Here is a 17,334-nt window from a genome sequence, read left to right as displayed (position 1 = left end):
AACTGAACATGAAGAGGAAATGCGGGCTGCAGCTGCTCCCAGTCTTCCTCTTCATGTTCAGTTTGTCCAAAGGTGGAGACAATGACTCCTGCACTGATTGTGCGCCGGCCATCACGTGTCACAACACTGCATCACAGCCCCGGGACTGCGAGTGCCGGGACAGGAGGGGAGTACAGGCTTTATTATTTTATCGGGGCCAAACATTTAGTTTAAAAAGGGATTGTCCTAGTAGTGGCCAACCCCTTTAAGCATTAAATAGACATAGAAATAAGTCCAGCTCACCGTAATGGACATCCTTAGGTATTTGGAGCTGTGTGAAGGCGTGGTGCAATCACAAAACAGAAGAAAATCCAGCTCAACGAACTTGTGAGCAAACTTCTTTCTTCATTTCCCGAAAGTGCTCAGCAGAGGGTAAAACGCATCAACACATTTCAGGTGGCTACGCACCCTTAATCATCCCTTAATCATGATGTCACATCATGATTAAGGGTACATAGCCACCTGAAATGCATTGATGCGTTTTACCCTCTGCTGAGCACTTTCGGGAAATGAAGAAAGAAGTTTGTTCACAAGTTTGTTGAGCTGGATTTTCTTCTGTTTTGTGATTAAATAAACATCAATGAACATACACTTTCTGTAAAATGAGTATACCACATGTTGAGCATTTGGAGAAACGGACATAAAAGATATGTGACTAGCCCTTTTTGTTTACATTAGCACCGTATTTCAATCTGAAATATTTCATAAAAACCGCATACAAATACACTACCGTTCAAACGTTTAGGGTCACTTAAAAATTTCCTTATTTTTGAAAGAAAAGCACAATTTTTTCCATGAAGCTAACATTAAATGATTCAGAAATATGCTCTATACATTGTTAATGTGGTAAATGACTATTCTACCTGCAATCATCTGGTTTGTAATGCAATATCTTCTTAGGTGTATAGAGGCCCATTTAAAACAACCATCACTCCAGTGTTCTTATGGGACTTTGTGTTTGCTAACTGTGGAAGAAGGCTAATGGATGGTTAGAATACTCTTGTGCAAGTTTGTTAGCACAGCTGAAAACAGTTTGGCTGATTAGAGAAGCTATAAACCTGACCTTCCTTTGAGCTAGTTGAGAATCTGCAGCATTACATTTGTTGGTTCCATTAAACTCTCAAAATGGCCAGAAAAAAAAAAAAAAACTTTCATGTGAAACTCGACAGTCTATTCTTTCTTCAACCACTAAACAGTGTACAGAGCGGATGAATGCTATTCTGCTACACTGTTCACATCTGACCGCTGGGTGATGGGCCCCCATCAATCTGATATTAATGACATCCAAAGGATTGGTCATCAGTATCAAATTTAGTGGCAAATGCCTTTCAACTGAAGGTCTTGCAAACCAACATCTTCTGGACACTGTCAGGCTACCCCCATAAACTTTAGAATACTGGCTTTTTTGGTGCTGACTAGTGATGAGCCAACGTGCTCGGATGAGGTGTTAGTAATGTGTCCGAGTCCCCGCGGCTGTTAAACAGGCAATCCCTGCATGTGTTTGTTGGAACTTAAACATATTATTCAAGCACTCTGAAGTCGCTCGGTTAGCACCCGAGCATGCTCCGATAACACCATACCCGAGCACGTCCACTCATCACTAGTGCTGACATGGTGGATGGAGTGGTCATATTATTTCTCTTATATATCAGCCTCAGATCACATGTGGATTGGGCAATGTTTGCTTCTTCAGTATTGGCCAATATGTTTACAAATATAATAAATAATATATATTGTAACAAACGCTACCACCATATGCCAAGAAAGTATCTCGGAATGATTTACTCCTGGCTCCTGCCCAGCAGCCATGCTATGGGGCACTACAAGCCAGCTGTGAGATATGACCCATCCTATTATTGCGTACTGGGGGAGATTTTTTAAAGAATATAGTAATGTACCGTATATCCTTTTAGATTGCACAAATGGTGCCAAGAGAACACCATTGTATGATTGTATGAGAGACTTTGTCAAATGCCTTGCTGAAGTCAAGATATACTATATCTACAGCATTTCCTTGATCCACCCAATCAGTAATACCATCATAGAAGGAAATTAAATTAGTCTGACATGACTTATTAGTTACAAACCCATGCTGACTCTGTTTAATCACTTCATTCTTATCCAGGTATTGACATACATGTTGTTTAATAATTTGTTCAAAGATCTTTCCTGGTATAGAAGTCAGACTCACCGGCCTATAGTTGCCTGGGTCCACCTTCTTCCCCTTTTTGAAGATAGGAACAACATTTGCTCTTCTCCAGTCTTCTGGCACTTCTCCTGTTCTCCAAGAATTTTCAAAGATTATGGAGAGGGGTTCAAAAATTTCTTCTGCTATCTCCTTATGAGGAAAGGTTGCAGGATTTGGGAATGTTTAGTTTGCAAAAGAGAAGACTGAGAGGAGACTTAATAGCTGTCTACAAATATCTAAAGGGCTGTCACATTGTAGAAGGATCAACTTTATTCTCATTTGCACAAGGAAAGACTAGAAGCAATGGGATGAAATTGAATGGGAGGAGACACAGATTAGATATTAGAAAAAACTTTTTGACAGTTAGAGTGATCAATGAGTGGAACAGGCTGCCACGAGAAGTGGTGAGTTCTCCTTCAATGGAAGTCTTCAAACAGAGGCTGGACAGACATCTGACTGGGATGATTTAGCGAATCCTGCTTTGAGCAGGGGGTTGGACCAGATGGCCCAGGAGGTCCCTTCCAACTCTACGATTCTATGATTCTATGAACATACTGGATAACTTTCTGCACCTTTATAGCCTTGTCTATTTGGGGGGGGGGGATCTAGGACAGAAAATCCGACATAAGAAATGGGTGATCTAGTACGGCCATTAATTGTGCTGTTCTAGAATTAATGAAGGTTTTCTACCCACAAGCTGGGGGCATCTCCTGTTAGGGGTTCATGGAGTAAGCGGTGCCTGTCCTCTGAACATGTCAGCAAAGGGAAATTTGGTTTCTTATGGTCAAAGTCGCTTCTTCTTACATAAGGAACAAGGCTGATGATAAACTTATATTACAGACCTGCTCAAGATGCAGTTCCCTCATATCATGTTTAAAGAGAATGTTAAATGACAGTGGGTGCAACGTGCGCCAGCACAACACGCAGATGGCTCATGGAAAGACTTTCCACGCCAAGGAGGGATATGTGAGAACTCCCACTGGCTGGTTCAGTTTGTTTTTAAGTCTGTCCACCTGGAAGGATCATTCATATGAGCCCCTGAACCAGCAGGATCATGTGAACAGGTTGGAGGCATCTATATGAGCCCCTGAACTAGCAGGATCATGTGAACAGGTTGGAGGCATCTATATGAGCCCCTGAACTAGCAGGATCATGTGAACAGGTTGGAGGCATCTATATGAGCCCCTGAACCAGCAGGATCATGTGAACAGGTTGGAGGCATCTATATGAGCCCCTGAACCAGCAGGATCAGGTGAACATGTTGGAGGCATCTATATGAGCCCCTGAACCAGCAGGATCATGTGAACAGGTTTGATGAAGCTATATGAGCCCCTGAACCAGCAGGATCATGTGAACAGGTTGGAGGCATCTATATGAGCCCCTGAACCAGCAGGATCATGTGAACAGGTTGGAGGCATCTATATGAGCCCCTGAACCAGAAGGATCATGTGAACAGGTTGGATGCATCTATATGAGATTTCTTTACCTTCCTCCAAATTTTCCGATGAGTGGCCACAGAGTGGGTAGTTGTGCACCTATTCTTCCCTTATAGCTGGGTATTTACTTGTTTTTTTCCGTTCTTTTTCAGCAATGTGTAAGGGATCTCACCACCTGATTCCTCACTGATGAAAATGTTAAAATCTTTCTGAACCGGCTCACTATTAGACCTTAGATCCATAGCCTGTCCTGATCCTGTGGAGGCGTTGGCTGTTTACCGTATTGAACATCACCTTGAAATATTAAACTCATTTGTTCAGTCATGAGAATGGCATTTATATCCGTTCTAGCACGGTGGAGATCAGCCTTGCAGGGTTGGAGGGGATGCCTTAATCTCTTTGCTTTGTTCTGTATATTTGAACCCTTTTTTCGATTTTCTCCGGCTGTAATTATCAGCAGAGATAAATCGCTCTTGGCTGGGAAATAGATGATGCAGGCAGTTTGTTTCACAGATGGTAATTCTGGAGCCAGGAGCGTGAATGCTACAAACATGACATCCAGCTGGAGGTATATACGGCACACAGCCTTTCTGCACTGGATCATAAGGTAACATGGGAGCACTCGGGGATCTCAGGATATATCTTTATCGCTTTGGAGTGGTGAATAGATAGTGAAATGTGTGGGAGAGGCTGAAGAGTGGTGCACGGGGTCCCCTGCGGCCATTATGACGCCCCTGTGTGATGAATTGGTTCTACATTGACTCTCCTGTATTTTGTCGCTTCTCTATTTCCCTCTCTTGCTCCATCAGCTCAACCACTGTGCTCTCCTAGACTTCTAAGGATTTACTCACGCCAGCCAAGCGTTACATTGGACGGGTGCTATCCAATTTTTTTTATTGGATAACCCCCTGACCAATGCTATTCGTTGAGGCGTGGTGATGCACAATTTTGTTTTCCACTGACAGAACCTGTTGGTAAAAAAAAAAATCTTTTTGAGATTGGATGCCACAAGCCCATTCAAGTCTCGGGGTGTGTTGAAAACATTGGACTCGCTCGGATGACATCACAGAGCCCTCCTATTCTGTTATCCGAGAAAATCGGATCAAACTTTGTTGAGAGAGTCATTTGCGTAATCGGTCCTATTTTCTCAGATGAGAGAATCTACGGCCGTCTGACTGTAGCGTCTGGTATAGTCACAAGTGGTGGATACTTGGTGTATTTTCTGTCTTGATTCGGTGAAAACCAGCAGTAGAATTTGACCTATAGTATAGATTTACAATGTTCAGCATGCCCATTTGTGATGCAGGGATTCTCCACTTAGGGGATGCGCACTCATCCTCATTTTTTTAGCACTTAAAAAAATGCTAAAAAGAATGAACTTGACTTTTTGAGCTTCCTTTAACTGCTTCAGCCTTTGAAAACAGCAAAGCAATTAAAATAATAATAATAATAATAATAATAATCTTTATTTATATAGCGCCAACATATTCCGCAGCGCTTTACAGTTGAACAGTTTCAAACACAACTTTATGCCACTTGTACATCTCTATTCTATTTGAGGCATTTTTTGGAGTTTAATTTACTGGTGTTTGTTATTTGTTTGTAGATACCCCGTTGCTGCTGCTTCGGCAGATTTTATGCATTCTGACTGAAATAAAAATATTTTTGGTATAAAATACGCTTTACTTTTTGTCCTTTTTGTCTGACTTATGGGTGGTTTGCTAAGTATTACATGATTTATACAGAGTTATTTACCTTTACTACTAATTTTGTTTTTTTTGGGATAACTGAAATGCTTATACAGCTGTACTAGTGTAGAACTGGCTACAGACAAACACTGCTGCAATACAGGTGAACAGATCAAGTACCTGTGCGGTGAATCCACCAGCCTCAAGAGGAGGGTCGTTCTTGCTATCACCAGCAACATTACCACGACGGATGTCCTTCACGGAAACGTTCTTTACGTTGAAACCAACGTTGTCACCAGGCATAGCCTCGGTCAGAGCTTCATGATGCATTTCCACTGACTTAACTTCAGTTGTTACGTTGACTGGGGCAAAAGTGACCACCATGCCTGGTTTCAGGACACCAGTTTCCACACGACCAACAGGTACTGTGCCAATACCACCAATCTTGTAGACATCCTGAAGGGGCAGACGAAGAGGCTTGTCAGTGGGGCGGCTTGGTGGCAGAATGCAGTCAAGAGCTTCAAGCAGGGTAGTTCCGCTGCCTTTTCCCTCTTTGCGGGTGATGACCCATCCCTTGAACCAGGGCATGTTGGCACTTGGCTCAAGCATGTTGTCACCGTTCCATCCAGAAATGGGCACAAAGGCAACTGTATCTGGATTGTAGCCAATCTTCTTAATGTAAGTGCTGACTTCCTTTACAATTTCTTCATATCTCTTCTGGCTGTATGGGGGTTCAGTGGAATCCATCTTGTTGACTCCAACAATGAGCTGCTTCACACCCAAGGTGTAGGCCAGGAGAGCATGCTCACGGGTTTGTCCATTCTTTGAGATACCAGCCTCAAACTCTCCCACGCCAGCAGCAACGATAAGGACAGCGCAGTTAGCCTGAGAAGTACCAGTGATCATGTTCTTGATAAAGTCTCTGTGTCCAGGGGCATCAATAATGGTGACATAATTAAAAGAAGTGACCTTGCCATTCTTCAGGCATCTTCTAATTGGAAGCTAGGCAATGTGTTGTACATTGGCGTAAAGAAAATTAAAAAAAAAAAAATAATGCGCCAGCAGCAAAGTTTTTGTAGAATATTACAGAAAAAAAGCCACAAAAAAAGGCGGGCGCTTTTGTGACCTGTCTTTTGCTTGAAAACCTAAACAGGTAGCCAGTGTCTAATAAGCATTGTGTGCACATACCCTTACAATGAATACGAGGAAACTGCATCGAATCCACACTAACCTAGATTTTTTTCATGGATGGCAGAATCCACAGCTGAAAACATGTAGGCTTACATGCCTAAAATCTCTTTCGGTGGTTCCATATGTTTTCAAATCCTAGCCCTTTCAAAGGTGGGGACTCTTAGGAATGGGATGGGCTACTCGGATAGCTGTAGAAATGGCATGGGGTATTGGATATACAGTTTTACCCCTATTATCTTTAGGAGGTTCTGCAGTAGAAACATTTATTTTAGTCACCTATATAACGCCATTAATGCCACAGCGCTTTACACACATCACTGTCCCCATTGGGGCTCACAATCTTAAATCCCTATTGGTATGTCTTTGGAGTGTGGGAAGAAACCAGAAAGAAACCCGGAGGAAACCCACGTAAACATGAGGAGAACATACAAACTCCTTGCAGATGTTGTCCTTGGTTGGATTTAAACACTGGACCCCAGCGCTACAAGGCTGCAGTGCTATCCACTGAGCCACCGTGCTGCCCCTACTTCTAGAGATCCCGCCTCTTTACATTTGCCATTACATATCTGTCACTATACATAAGTAGCTGTGTTTCTTTTTAAAGGAGTTTCATAATTTTATGCATCGTTATGTCTGGGTCGGCCTCCACCGAGCCGCTGTGTAATGGCAGCCAATGGTCACGGTAGTCTCGCCGGCCGGTGGGCCATCCTCAGCAGAATAAAGAGGGGAAGTTGTGGAAGGGATGCATGATCAGCCTGTCTCAATAAGCAATGTCCACACCGTAGGAGCAACAGGAAAGAAAACTTGCTTTTACTGGAGCAGATGATGATAGCTCTCCACAGTTGTTATTCACAACACTGAGCCAACAGCCCCTCATGTTGTGATGACCCCCGACTCTCCTCACTCCCACTGTATATAGCACTATACAGTACGTGGACTAAATCTTCTCCTCTCAGCCTAGACCTTGGCACCATGGCACCTCTGTACCTCAGCTCTCTTCCCACCTCTGACAACTAAGGATGGTATCTAGACTTCTCTCCTCTGATCCCTGACATTGTCTGCCAGTTGGGCACTTCTTGAACCCCACAGGACACTATGTCCCAAGCGGCTGCACAGATTTCGCTGGAGTCCCGACAGTGACCACAGTGAAGGCACTGGCTGGCCTCCATGATCTCCAGCACCATTGAATCCCGGGGCGCAGGGTTACTTTTCCTGGGCTTGGCTGCTACCCACCAGACTTCACAATAGCCCTTACACTAATTAAATGTGTGTGTAAAAATGGCTGAAGAGCTGACTTCTCACACCATCAGAGTTCTGAGACATTTGCTTCTTCAGGGCACCACACTCGCAACAAGCAGTTGTTGAACATTGCCGCATTGACCGACATCCATTAATGGCAGCTACAGATGGTTGCCCTTACTCGGTGGCTGCAAAGATCGTGAGAGTTTCTCTCGGCAGGGATGTGTTATGTCAGTGTATTTACATGAGCAAAGATCCTGGGCTTCACTAACAATACATAGCACACGAGGTCCCATGGGAGCTAGGAACTATTCTCTCTCTTAAATTTGCAAAAAAATAATGTATTACACTAAGTTTGCACGAAGTTTATTTCTGTATGCTATAAAACAGCAAAAAAACCAGATTGTCTAGGATTTTATTGCCATAAACTTGCATTGTCGAAGAAAAAAGACCATATGGCTAAAAATAGAAGATAATCTTTGCTTGTCCTGTTGGGGAAAAAAAAACTTAATCCTGAAAGTAACTTGTTAAATGGGTACTTGTAACCACTGTGGAAGCTCCACTGAAAAACTCATGGATCAGTATTGTGGATACATTTAAACAAAAGAAGAAAAATACAAGCCTTTATATGACCAAAAAATCTAATGTGTGAATGTGTCCTAAGGCACTGTTCACATGTTGGGTTTTTTTCTGCGGGCAACACCTGCTCTCGTCAGTAAAGAAGCTGCTTACAAAACCCCCCAGATTTTGCCGCATTTGTATTGTCTGCTGTGCATGTTGATAAAGTTTACAAAACATGATGATACTTCGTTAGATTTTTGAACAAAAATGCAGCAATACTTGACATCTTCATTTTACTCTTTCCCATTGCTTTCTATTTGTGAAAAACGCTGAAAAATGTGACAGGCGGCGTCTTTAAAAAAAGGCAGCAATTTTCCAATTCAATCAGGAAATAAAACCAATGTACAGTATGTGCATGAGATCTGAAATCCCATAGCTTTTACTGGTACTGTAAAGCGCAGCTTTAAATTTGCGTGAAAAAACCGCACCTTGTGAACATGGCCTAAAAGTGTGTGACTAGCTGTCCGCTGAATGCTTTGTGTGCTCTCACACGGTGTGTTGGCACCCGTTTGTTGGTCCCGTTGCGGCTAGCGTCCAAAATGTGGGCGTATACACTGATGGGGCCATAGATTGTAATGGTGCCAACAGAGTGAACGTGCACTCTCTCGTGCATCGTTTTCGGGCCCAGACATAGTATTAGAGACGCAGGTATTCTCTCCTGGACTTTCTCCATAACGCTTGGTTCAGCCCAGTGTTCTGTGTTTTCTATCCCAGGTTCCTCTAGACACTAGACAAAGCCATCAACTTTCCTTTTGCGGCAAATTGTGTCAATGTATTGCATAACTAAGTGGCAGCAATAGCTTTAATGGACGTCATACTTTCCAGATCTTCCCAAGTGCATTACATGAATGTGAAAAGCAGCAGCGTGCCCTCTGTAGTGTGCTACATGGACATCTGTGCTCCACCACCAAAAAGAGCGGAGAACCAGGGTGGAATAGGAACTGCTTGGCTCACACATTAGGGAAAGTCAAGTTCATTGCAGAATCATCACATTCCAGTTCATGAAGAAAAAAATAAATGTATTTGTGGCAGATAAGTTACTGAAATTTTTCTTTTTTTTTCTAATATGTGATTACTTAAGATGAGAGACTTGTGATTATTTTTCGAAAGACATGTTCGCACAGTGGTATATTGGTCCGGATTTCCAAAACTAGGAGTAGAGCGAACAGGAGCAGTGACAGAAATGCTTACACCTGGGTGTAAAACATGCATCAGTTGGACCAGATCTGTGTAGAAAAAAAAAGGGAATATCCAGATTTCCTTTAAAAATAAAGCCAAATTGTTAAAGGAAATCTGGAACAATGGATATTCGCTTCATTCTAGGGCAAACAAGACGTACAAAACTTTCCATGACACTTTTCATTGTAGATCTGAAAATCCTGCTGTGTGAAGGTGGCCTGCGCCTCATGCTTGGGATATATGGTTATTTAGAATCTGTCCATACAGTTTGATTTTAAACAGCTGTGCAAAGGATCCTGGGCAAACAAGTAGGCAACCTGACCACCCATTCACAAAGCCAAATGGTTAAAAAAACGTACTTATGGCAGTGGTGGCCAAGATGCTCCCTCACATGTCTTGGTGTGTATCAGTACATGCTGCACGGAATTTCACTTTGGGTTTGAAACACGCATAAGCTTACAAAAAAAGGGATCCTTGTGTCTGGCCAAATTGCTGCACAAAAATCCGTTAAAATAAAATTGGTAGCTTCATCTGCAAAGTGGCCCAGGCCCAGTTTTTCCACATGAGTATGCCAGGCAGCATGTTGCTTATGCTATTAGCAGCCTGCATGGCCTAAATTTGCTACCATGGCCTGCAACTTCTCTGGACTTGTCTCGCACCTGGAACTTAATTGTTTGGTAATTGCAAAGAGAGCTGCCAGCAGCGGATCTTGATGATCTTGCTCAAGCATTCAGTGTGGCTGGACATTTCTCAGACAGCCATTAATAACAACATTAATATCATGCTGATCCTGCGTCATGGATTTCTGCATGTGGAGCTTACAATCAGTGCTGAATAAGTTGAGATGTTTAGAAAATGATATTTCCATGTTTTTCATCATTTGCATATGATTAACATGTGTATGTACCCTATCATTTCCATAACTCTGACTTTTCCATCTTGGTGTTTCAATTTCATTGTTGAAGAGTGTATTTACACGTTTATTATTAAATATCTTTGGTGATCCTCTTCTATTCGAGTAGCTGTACATCACGAGTAACAGCACATCACGTCTCCTCTCCCCCCAAAATATATGAGACCACCACATCAAACCCCTGTCATGGCCAGCCCATTCTCCAGACCTGAACCCCATTGAAAACCTCTGGATCAAGAGGAAGATGGATAGTCAGAAGCCATCAAGCAAAGTAGAACTGCTTACATTTTTGTACCAGGAGTGGCATAAGGTCACCCAAAAGCAGTGTGAAAGGCTGGTGGAAAGCATGCCAAGACGCATGAAAGCTGTGATTAAAAATCATGGTTATTCCACAAAATTTTGATTTCTGATCTCTTCCTGAGTTAAAACATTAGTATTTTGGTTTCTAAATGATTATAAACTTGTTTTCTTTTGCATTATTTGAGGTCTGAAAGCACTGTTTAAATTTTGACCATTTTTCTTTGTCAGAAGAAAAATGCAAAATTTATTGCTTGGAAATTCGAAGACATGTTGTCATAAGTTTATAGTCTGAAAGAACAATTTACATTTTACTCAAAAACATACCTATCATGAGAAAAATCAGACAAACTGAACATTTGGAAGTGGTCTCTTAATTTTTGCCAGAGCTGTGAGTGTTCCGTGCAGACCACTGTGTGGCCACCTGACGCATGTACAGAAGATGGACGGCTGAAATGTTCAAGTGCATTATTACCTTGTAACAAAGCTGTGGTTTCCAGTGACATGCTAACTTCTTTTAGGGCATTTCTAGCATTCCTGGTCTTTCCAGCAGAGAGTATGTGTATATAGGGGGAGGGGAACGCTCCTATAAAGTGTCTGTGTTCTACTTGAACTTCATCAACCTCCTGAAAACTGAAATAAGCCAGTCATGAATGGGACAAGGTACTGTTATAATGCGCAGTGTTCGTCACATGCAGGGTAGAAGAGCTCTGTATAGATTGCGTTAGGATTTCCCTTATTTCTAGCACATTCTAGCACATTTTATAGGAGCACTCAGATGCTGACTTCAATGAGCCAAACATTTCTTAGGGATGCATTCATTGAGCATGAGATCAGTCTACTTGGCCCTGTGGTTAACTTACACCCTTGGGAAAAGTAGGAGCAGCTGAACTAGTTTACTCCCAGCTGGGTCTGAAAATATTAGCACCATTTTACAATATGGTAATGACCATTTCTCTTGAACTTTTCCAAATCATAATTAGCGAATAACTTAATTTTGAGATTTTGTTTTGTAATTTCTTATGCTTATATGAAAAATATTCAGGATTGAGAGTCCTCAGTAGTTGATACCTTTTTAATGGCTAACTGAAAAGATGGTAACACATTGCAAGCTTTCGAGACTACTCGGGTCTCTTCATCAGGCTAGACTAATACAAAATCTGAAGTCACATATTTATGCACAATACAGCCTAGAAAAAATGCAATAGATAAGACAAGTGACGTGAAGCAGAACTATCAATATGGGAGAGGGAGAAACATAAATATAAACATTGGACCAGTTCATAGATAAGGAGTCCGGATGTTTTATGGTCCTCTGATTGGGGTCTAGTTCTGTGTTGTGATGCCCCCACACGGTTTTAAAAGGAAATTCCTTAATTGATGTAAAAAGACATAAATCCATGCGACACATTCATTCCAGCACTGAGAGTGTCAAAGGTCGTCATAAATTTGTACTCCCAAACTCGTCTCTCTCTCTGAGAATTGAAGTTACCTTTCAATACCAGTAATTTCATATCCACGCTGCTGTGATCAGGGATACAGAAATTTTTTGCCACAGGTAGATCCATTCTTTTTTCTCTTATTGTGTGACGATGAGCATTCATCCTTGTTCTAAGCTTTTGCCCTGTCTCCCCCACATACAGACCCCCAGTTGGACATTTAGTACAAATAATTAAGTACACCACATTAGATGTAATGCAGCTGAAAGTACCTGCGATCTTGTAGTCCTGATGTGAGTTGGGGATCTTTATCTTGTCCGTGGTCATTATAAATGGACAGGTTTTACATTTTTTCTGGTTGCAAGGAAAGGTTCCTGCAGCTGTTGGAGAGGACAGGGAGCTTCTGACAATGATGCTTCTTAAATTTGGGGGCTGCCTAAAACACAGCAGTGGGGGGTCTGGAAAAATGGATTTCAATCGGGCATCTTTTTGTAGTAAAGGTTGTAATTTCCGTGCAGCTCCCCTTAGCACCTCCAGATTTGGGTTATAGGTGACTACTAGAGGCACTCGGTTATTTTCTTCTTTAGCTTTGTAATTTAGCAGGTGATTCCTTGACAATCTGGTGGCTCTTGTAATTTGGTTTTCAATTGTTCTTGGATGGTAACCCTGATTCAAAAAGGTCTTTTTGAGGCGACCAAGGTGTTTGTCTCTATCCATGGGGTTGGAACATATACGATTGTATCTGATGGCTTGGCTATAGATAATAGAGTTCTTTATGTGTTTTGGATGGAAACTGTCCCATTTAAGGTATGTTGGACGGTCGATTGGCTTCTGATACAGGGATGTCTCTATTTCATTGTTTTTTAGCTTAATGATGGTGTCCAAAAAATTAATCTCAGTACTGGAGTAGTTGAGTGTTAAATTGATGGTGGGATGAAATTGATTAAACTGTTCGTGGAACGTCTTTAGCTGTTGCTCAGACTCCGTCCAGATGATTAAAATATCATCAATGAAACGGTAGTAGGCCAGGGGCCTGATGGGGCATGAGGACAAAAAGTCACTTTCAAGCTTTGCCATGAAAAGATTTGCATACTGTGGAGCCATTTTACTTCCCATAGCTGTGCCAGTCTCCTGTAGATAGATCCTGTTGTCAAATTCAAAGTAATTGTGGGTGAGGATGAATTTTATAAGTTTCACCACAGCATCAGCATCAGTCCCTGTGTTTTCCATGAAGAATTTGCAGGCATTTAAACCATCTTGGTGTGGGATATTAGAGTACAAAGATTCCACATCCATGGTGGCCAGGATGGTTCCTTCTGGTAGAGGACCTATTGCTGCTAGTTTATTCAATAGGTCAGTTGTGTCCTGAATGTAGCTGGATGTATCCTTCACCAGTGGTTTAAGAATACCCTCTACCCATCCAGATACCTGCTCAGTGAGGGTGCCCACACATGAAATAATTGGTCTTCCTGGATTTCCAGATTTGTGGATTTTGGGAAGCATGTAGAATGTCCCTATTCTTGGAGTCTCTGGTATCAGGTCATCGCCAGCTCTTAAGGACTGGTCAGGCAGACAAGAAACCAACTTGTTTAGTTCCTTGTAATAGTCCTGTGTAGGATCCGACTCCAATTTTCTATAGTAGCGTGTGTCCATAAGTTGCCTGTTTGCTTCCTTCATGTAGTCTGACGTATTCATCATGACTATTGCACCTCCCTTGTCAGCAGGTTTAATGATGATTTCTTTGTTGGTTTTTAAAGACTGTATGGCCTTTCTCTTCTGGGCACTGATGTTGGATGCTTGTCTCCTGTTAGTGTCTATGATTGTGGATTTTATCAAATGTCTGAAGGAGTCTATATATTTATCCAAATGAGGGTTGCGTCCAGGTGAAGGTGTCCAGTTATGCTTATATGTGCACTGTAAAAATATAAATTGGGTCTAGAACGACCTCTAAGACTCTCCAACAGAACCTTGTCTACCCTTAATCTTCTGATTTTTTTTATGGTTGTTGGGTGCTGCCAATGAAAATGGATCAAGGAAAGAAACTCTGCACCCTTTTCTATGTCGTGGATGAGACTATTTATTTGTGTGCAATCCATGTTTCGATTCACAGCCTGGACCTTCGTCAGGCGAACAGATTGTAAATGTCTTCTTGGATCTTGTGCCCCTTTCCTATATAGTTTCAGATTGAGTAGGCCGTGATGCTTGGGCTGCTGGCACACTCATTATATCTCCTCTGACAGTAAACATTTGTGGGCTTAATTTTCTAGGAAATCTATCCTGCTATCAATGTGTTATTGGGTCTATGTGCCATGTGTCTTCTCACTGTTGGAGAGGAGAGCGTTGTCTCTGCCGTGCTGGCCAGACGCCTGCTTACCCATCTGCTGTGCAGGATATATCTGTTCTGACACGTTATTGTGGAGGCTGATACAGAGAGAATGTGTCTCCTGGGGGCAGCAATGCTCTTGTGTGAGTGTAGATATAACAAATACATGCTTAGTAATGAGAATTGCCTTATTCACTGACCTAATGGGCATTTCCGTGTGAAAAGAAGTGCATATCATGGCAGTCTGTCTGCCAACTCACACTAGCATAACATGACAAGTAATTTAGTCAGGCTTTTCTGTTACTTGGCTCCTCTTCAGTGCCAGCTATTCCCTTGGCTGTTTTGGTTGCTTTTCTTTTTTCCTCACATTAGATATAACACTATAACTACGGTTAGTTATATCAAATTATAATATAAATATATATCTATCTCTGAGTGTAGATCACCACCCACTCTGCATAGCCACATTCATTATAATATCCCACATCATCTTGTCAGCCAGAGCCACCAGACTACTACCCCTAATGTAACGAATGGAAGCAGATGCAGAGATGGTGAAGTTCACATTCGTTTTTATTTTTTAAGTGGAACCTCGGGACCACGGTCCAGGGGCTCCGAAGGAGGCGTGACTAGTAAGCCCCGGGCACGCGTAGTAAAGCCCCTCAGGCAGGGCCAGAATGGAATACCCGGAGGACTCAGGTGCTACCTCCCGTTAGACCCCGAACACGTGGCAGCTGTCCCAGCGGGACCAAAAGGGATAACAAAAGTTACAGCAGAGTCCGTAATGCGCTGGGTCCTGGATCCGGTTAGTTGGTAAGGAGTCGGTTCCAGTGACCTTCACACAGTCCTTGGACTCGTATGGCTGTAGGCAGAACGGGATGGCTTAGGCCTAGATGGTTGCTGATATAACCAGGTAACACAGGATACCGATATGCTGTGGAAACAGAGAGCATTAGACAATGTACAGAGACTGCAGATGCAGCGCAGACAGGCTAGCATGAGAACCGGATGTAGCAATGATAGATACTCGCTGCTCCGGCGCTCTCCCTATGGAGGAGAGGCCAGAAATAGCAGCCAGTGAGCTGCCATTGGTTAATTGTATTTTTTGAATAATGCACGCTGCCCCTTTAAGAAGGCAAGAGAGCCGGTGGGCGTGCCCTAATAGCCTTAGTTACAGATCTCCTCACAGGGCACCAGGAGGAGGAGGGAGGACAGAACGCTGAGCAGCAGCATGAGATCCAGAGGGGGCCGGCTGCTGCCTATGTGAGGCTCGAGGTGAGTGCCCAGAACGGAGAGCAGCGGCAGGCCTGAACGCAGCGTCAGGACGGAGGCTAGGTGTAACAGTGGCAGACCTGGACGCAGCGCCAGGACGGGGACCTGGTGTAACACCTAATATCCCACATCATCCCGTCAGCCAGAGCCACTGCACTACTACCCCTAATATCCCACATCATCCCGTCAGCCAGAGCCACCGGACTACTACCCCTAATAGCCCACATCATCCCGTCAGTCAGAGCCACCGGACTACTACCCCTAATATCCCACATCATCCCGTCAGTCAGAGCCACCGGACTATTACCCCTAATATCCCACATCATCCCGTCAGAGCCACCGGACTACTACCCCTAATATCCCACATCATCCTGTCAGAGCCACCGGACTACTACCCCTAATATCCCACATCATCTCGTCAGCAAGAGCCACTGGACTACTACCACTAATATCCCGCATCATCCCGTCAGAAACATCAGACTACTACCCCTAATATCCCACATCATCCAATCAGAGCCACTGGACTACTACCCCTAATATCCCACATCATACCGTCACAGCTGCTGGACTACTACCCCTAATACCCACATCATCCTGTCAGCCAGAGCCACCGGACTACTATCCCTAATATCCCACATCATCCCCTCAGCCAGAGCTACTGGACTACTATCCCTAATATCCAACATCAGCCAGAGCCACCGGACTACTACCCCTAATATCCCACATCATCCCATCAGAGCCACCGGACCACTACCCCTAATATGCCACATCATCCCGTCAGCCTGGGGTCAGAACCAGAGCGCTGAGTGGAACGGTCCTAACTTCCATACCGGGGATCCCTTTAAGAGAGGCCTGGGGTCAAACCAAAGCGCTGGATGGATTTGCCCTGACTTCATACCAATGATCCCTTTAATAGAAGCCGGGGGTCAGTATCAGAGCGCTGAGGGATTTGCCCTAACTTCCATACCGGAGATCCCTTTAAGAGGGAAGATGTGCCTATGGGATGGAGGTTGTGTGATTGGTATATGGGCAGGGAGGGGGCGATTCATTTCTCTCATGTGCTCTCTGCTCCTTTCTGGGGGGCAGACAATGGCTGGGAGCTTATGTTCCCAGGGATGCTAGATTTCTCTCACCCAGTCAGTGTCTGCTGAGGTGTTGTGGAGTTGGAAAACTGTTGCTCATAGCAACCAATCACAGCTCAGCTTCTTTTAAACAGCTCTGGTGAAATGAAAGATGCTTAGTGATTGGCTGGTGATACACACATACATAAACACACACATTCAATTTTATATATATAGATATTTAATGTCTGCAGAGTTTTATCTATTTTCCTGCTAATATTCTTCTTACGCTTTGCCCTTGTGATAGTTTTCACATATTCCACGATTATACATCGTATAAGGGACCTGTAGACAGAAAATGCATTTTACTGTTAAACAATGGACGGTATAGTAATTAATAAAATTTGTCACTGGCATTGTAGATAATGCATGAATGGGCAGAGCTAGT

At 43.2% G+C, this 17,334-nt stretch overlaps 2 protein-coding genes across 4 annotated transcripts in view; one reads left to right on the top strand and one right to left on the bottom strand.

Moving 5' to 3' along the window:
- P4HA2 (prolyl 4-hydroxylase subunit alpha 2) overlaps positions 1-17,334 on the top strand; it is a 146,074-nt gene that overhangs the window by 13,106 nt on the left and 115,634 nt on the right. The gene's annotated exons all lie outside the window — the stretch shown is intronic.
- Positions 5,445-6,306, bottom strand: LOC141084817 (elongation factor 1-alpha, somatic form-like). The gene has a single exon (XM_073569811.1). The coding sequence runs from the start codon at positions 6,255-6,257 to the stop codon at positions 5,460-5,462; it is 798 nt and encodes a 265-aa protein (XP_073425912.1). The 5' UTR covers positions 6,258-6,306; the 3' UTR covers positions 5,445-5,459.

The sequence above is a fragment of the Dendrobates tinctorius genome, unplaced genomic scaffold, assembly GCF_039654945.1.
Source record: "Dendrobates tinctorius isolate UK_male_01 unplaced genomic scaffold, ASM3965494v1 ptg000001l, whole genome shotgun sequence".
NCBI classification, from domain to species: Eukaryota; Metazoa; Chordata; class Amphibia; order Anura; family Dendrobatidae; genus Dendrobates; species Dendrobates tinctorius.
Note: the sequence above shows the minus strand (reverse complement) of the source record. Positions and strands in the feature narration are given on the sequence as shown.

Bases quoted from the DNA above. Each gene is read 5' to 3' on its own strand.
- LOC141084817 (XM_073569811.1), bottom strand. From the start codon at position 6,257: ATGATCACTGGTACTTCTCAGGCTAACTGCGCTGTCCTTATCGTTGCT.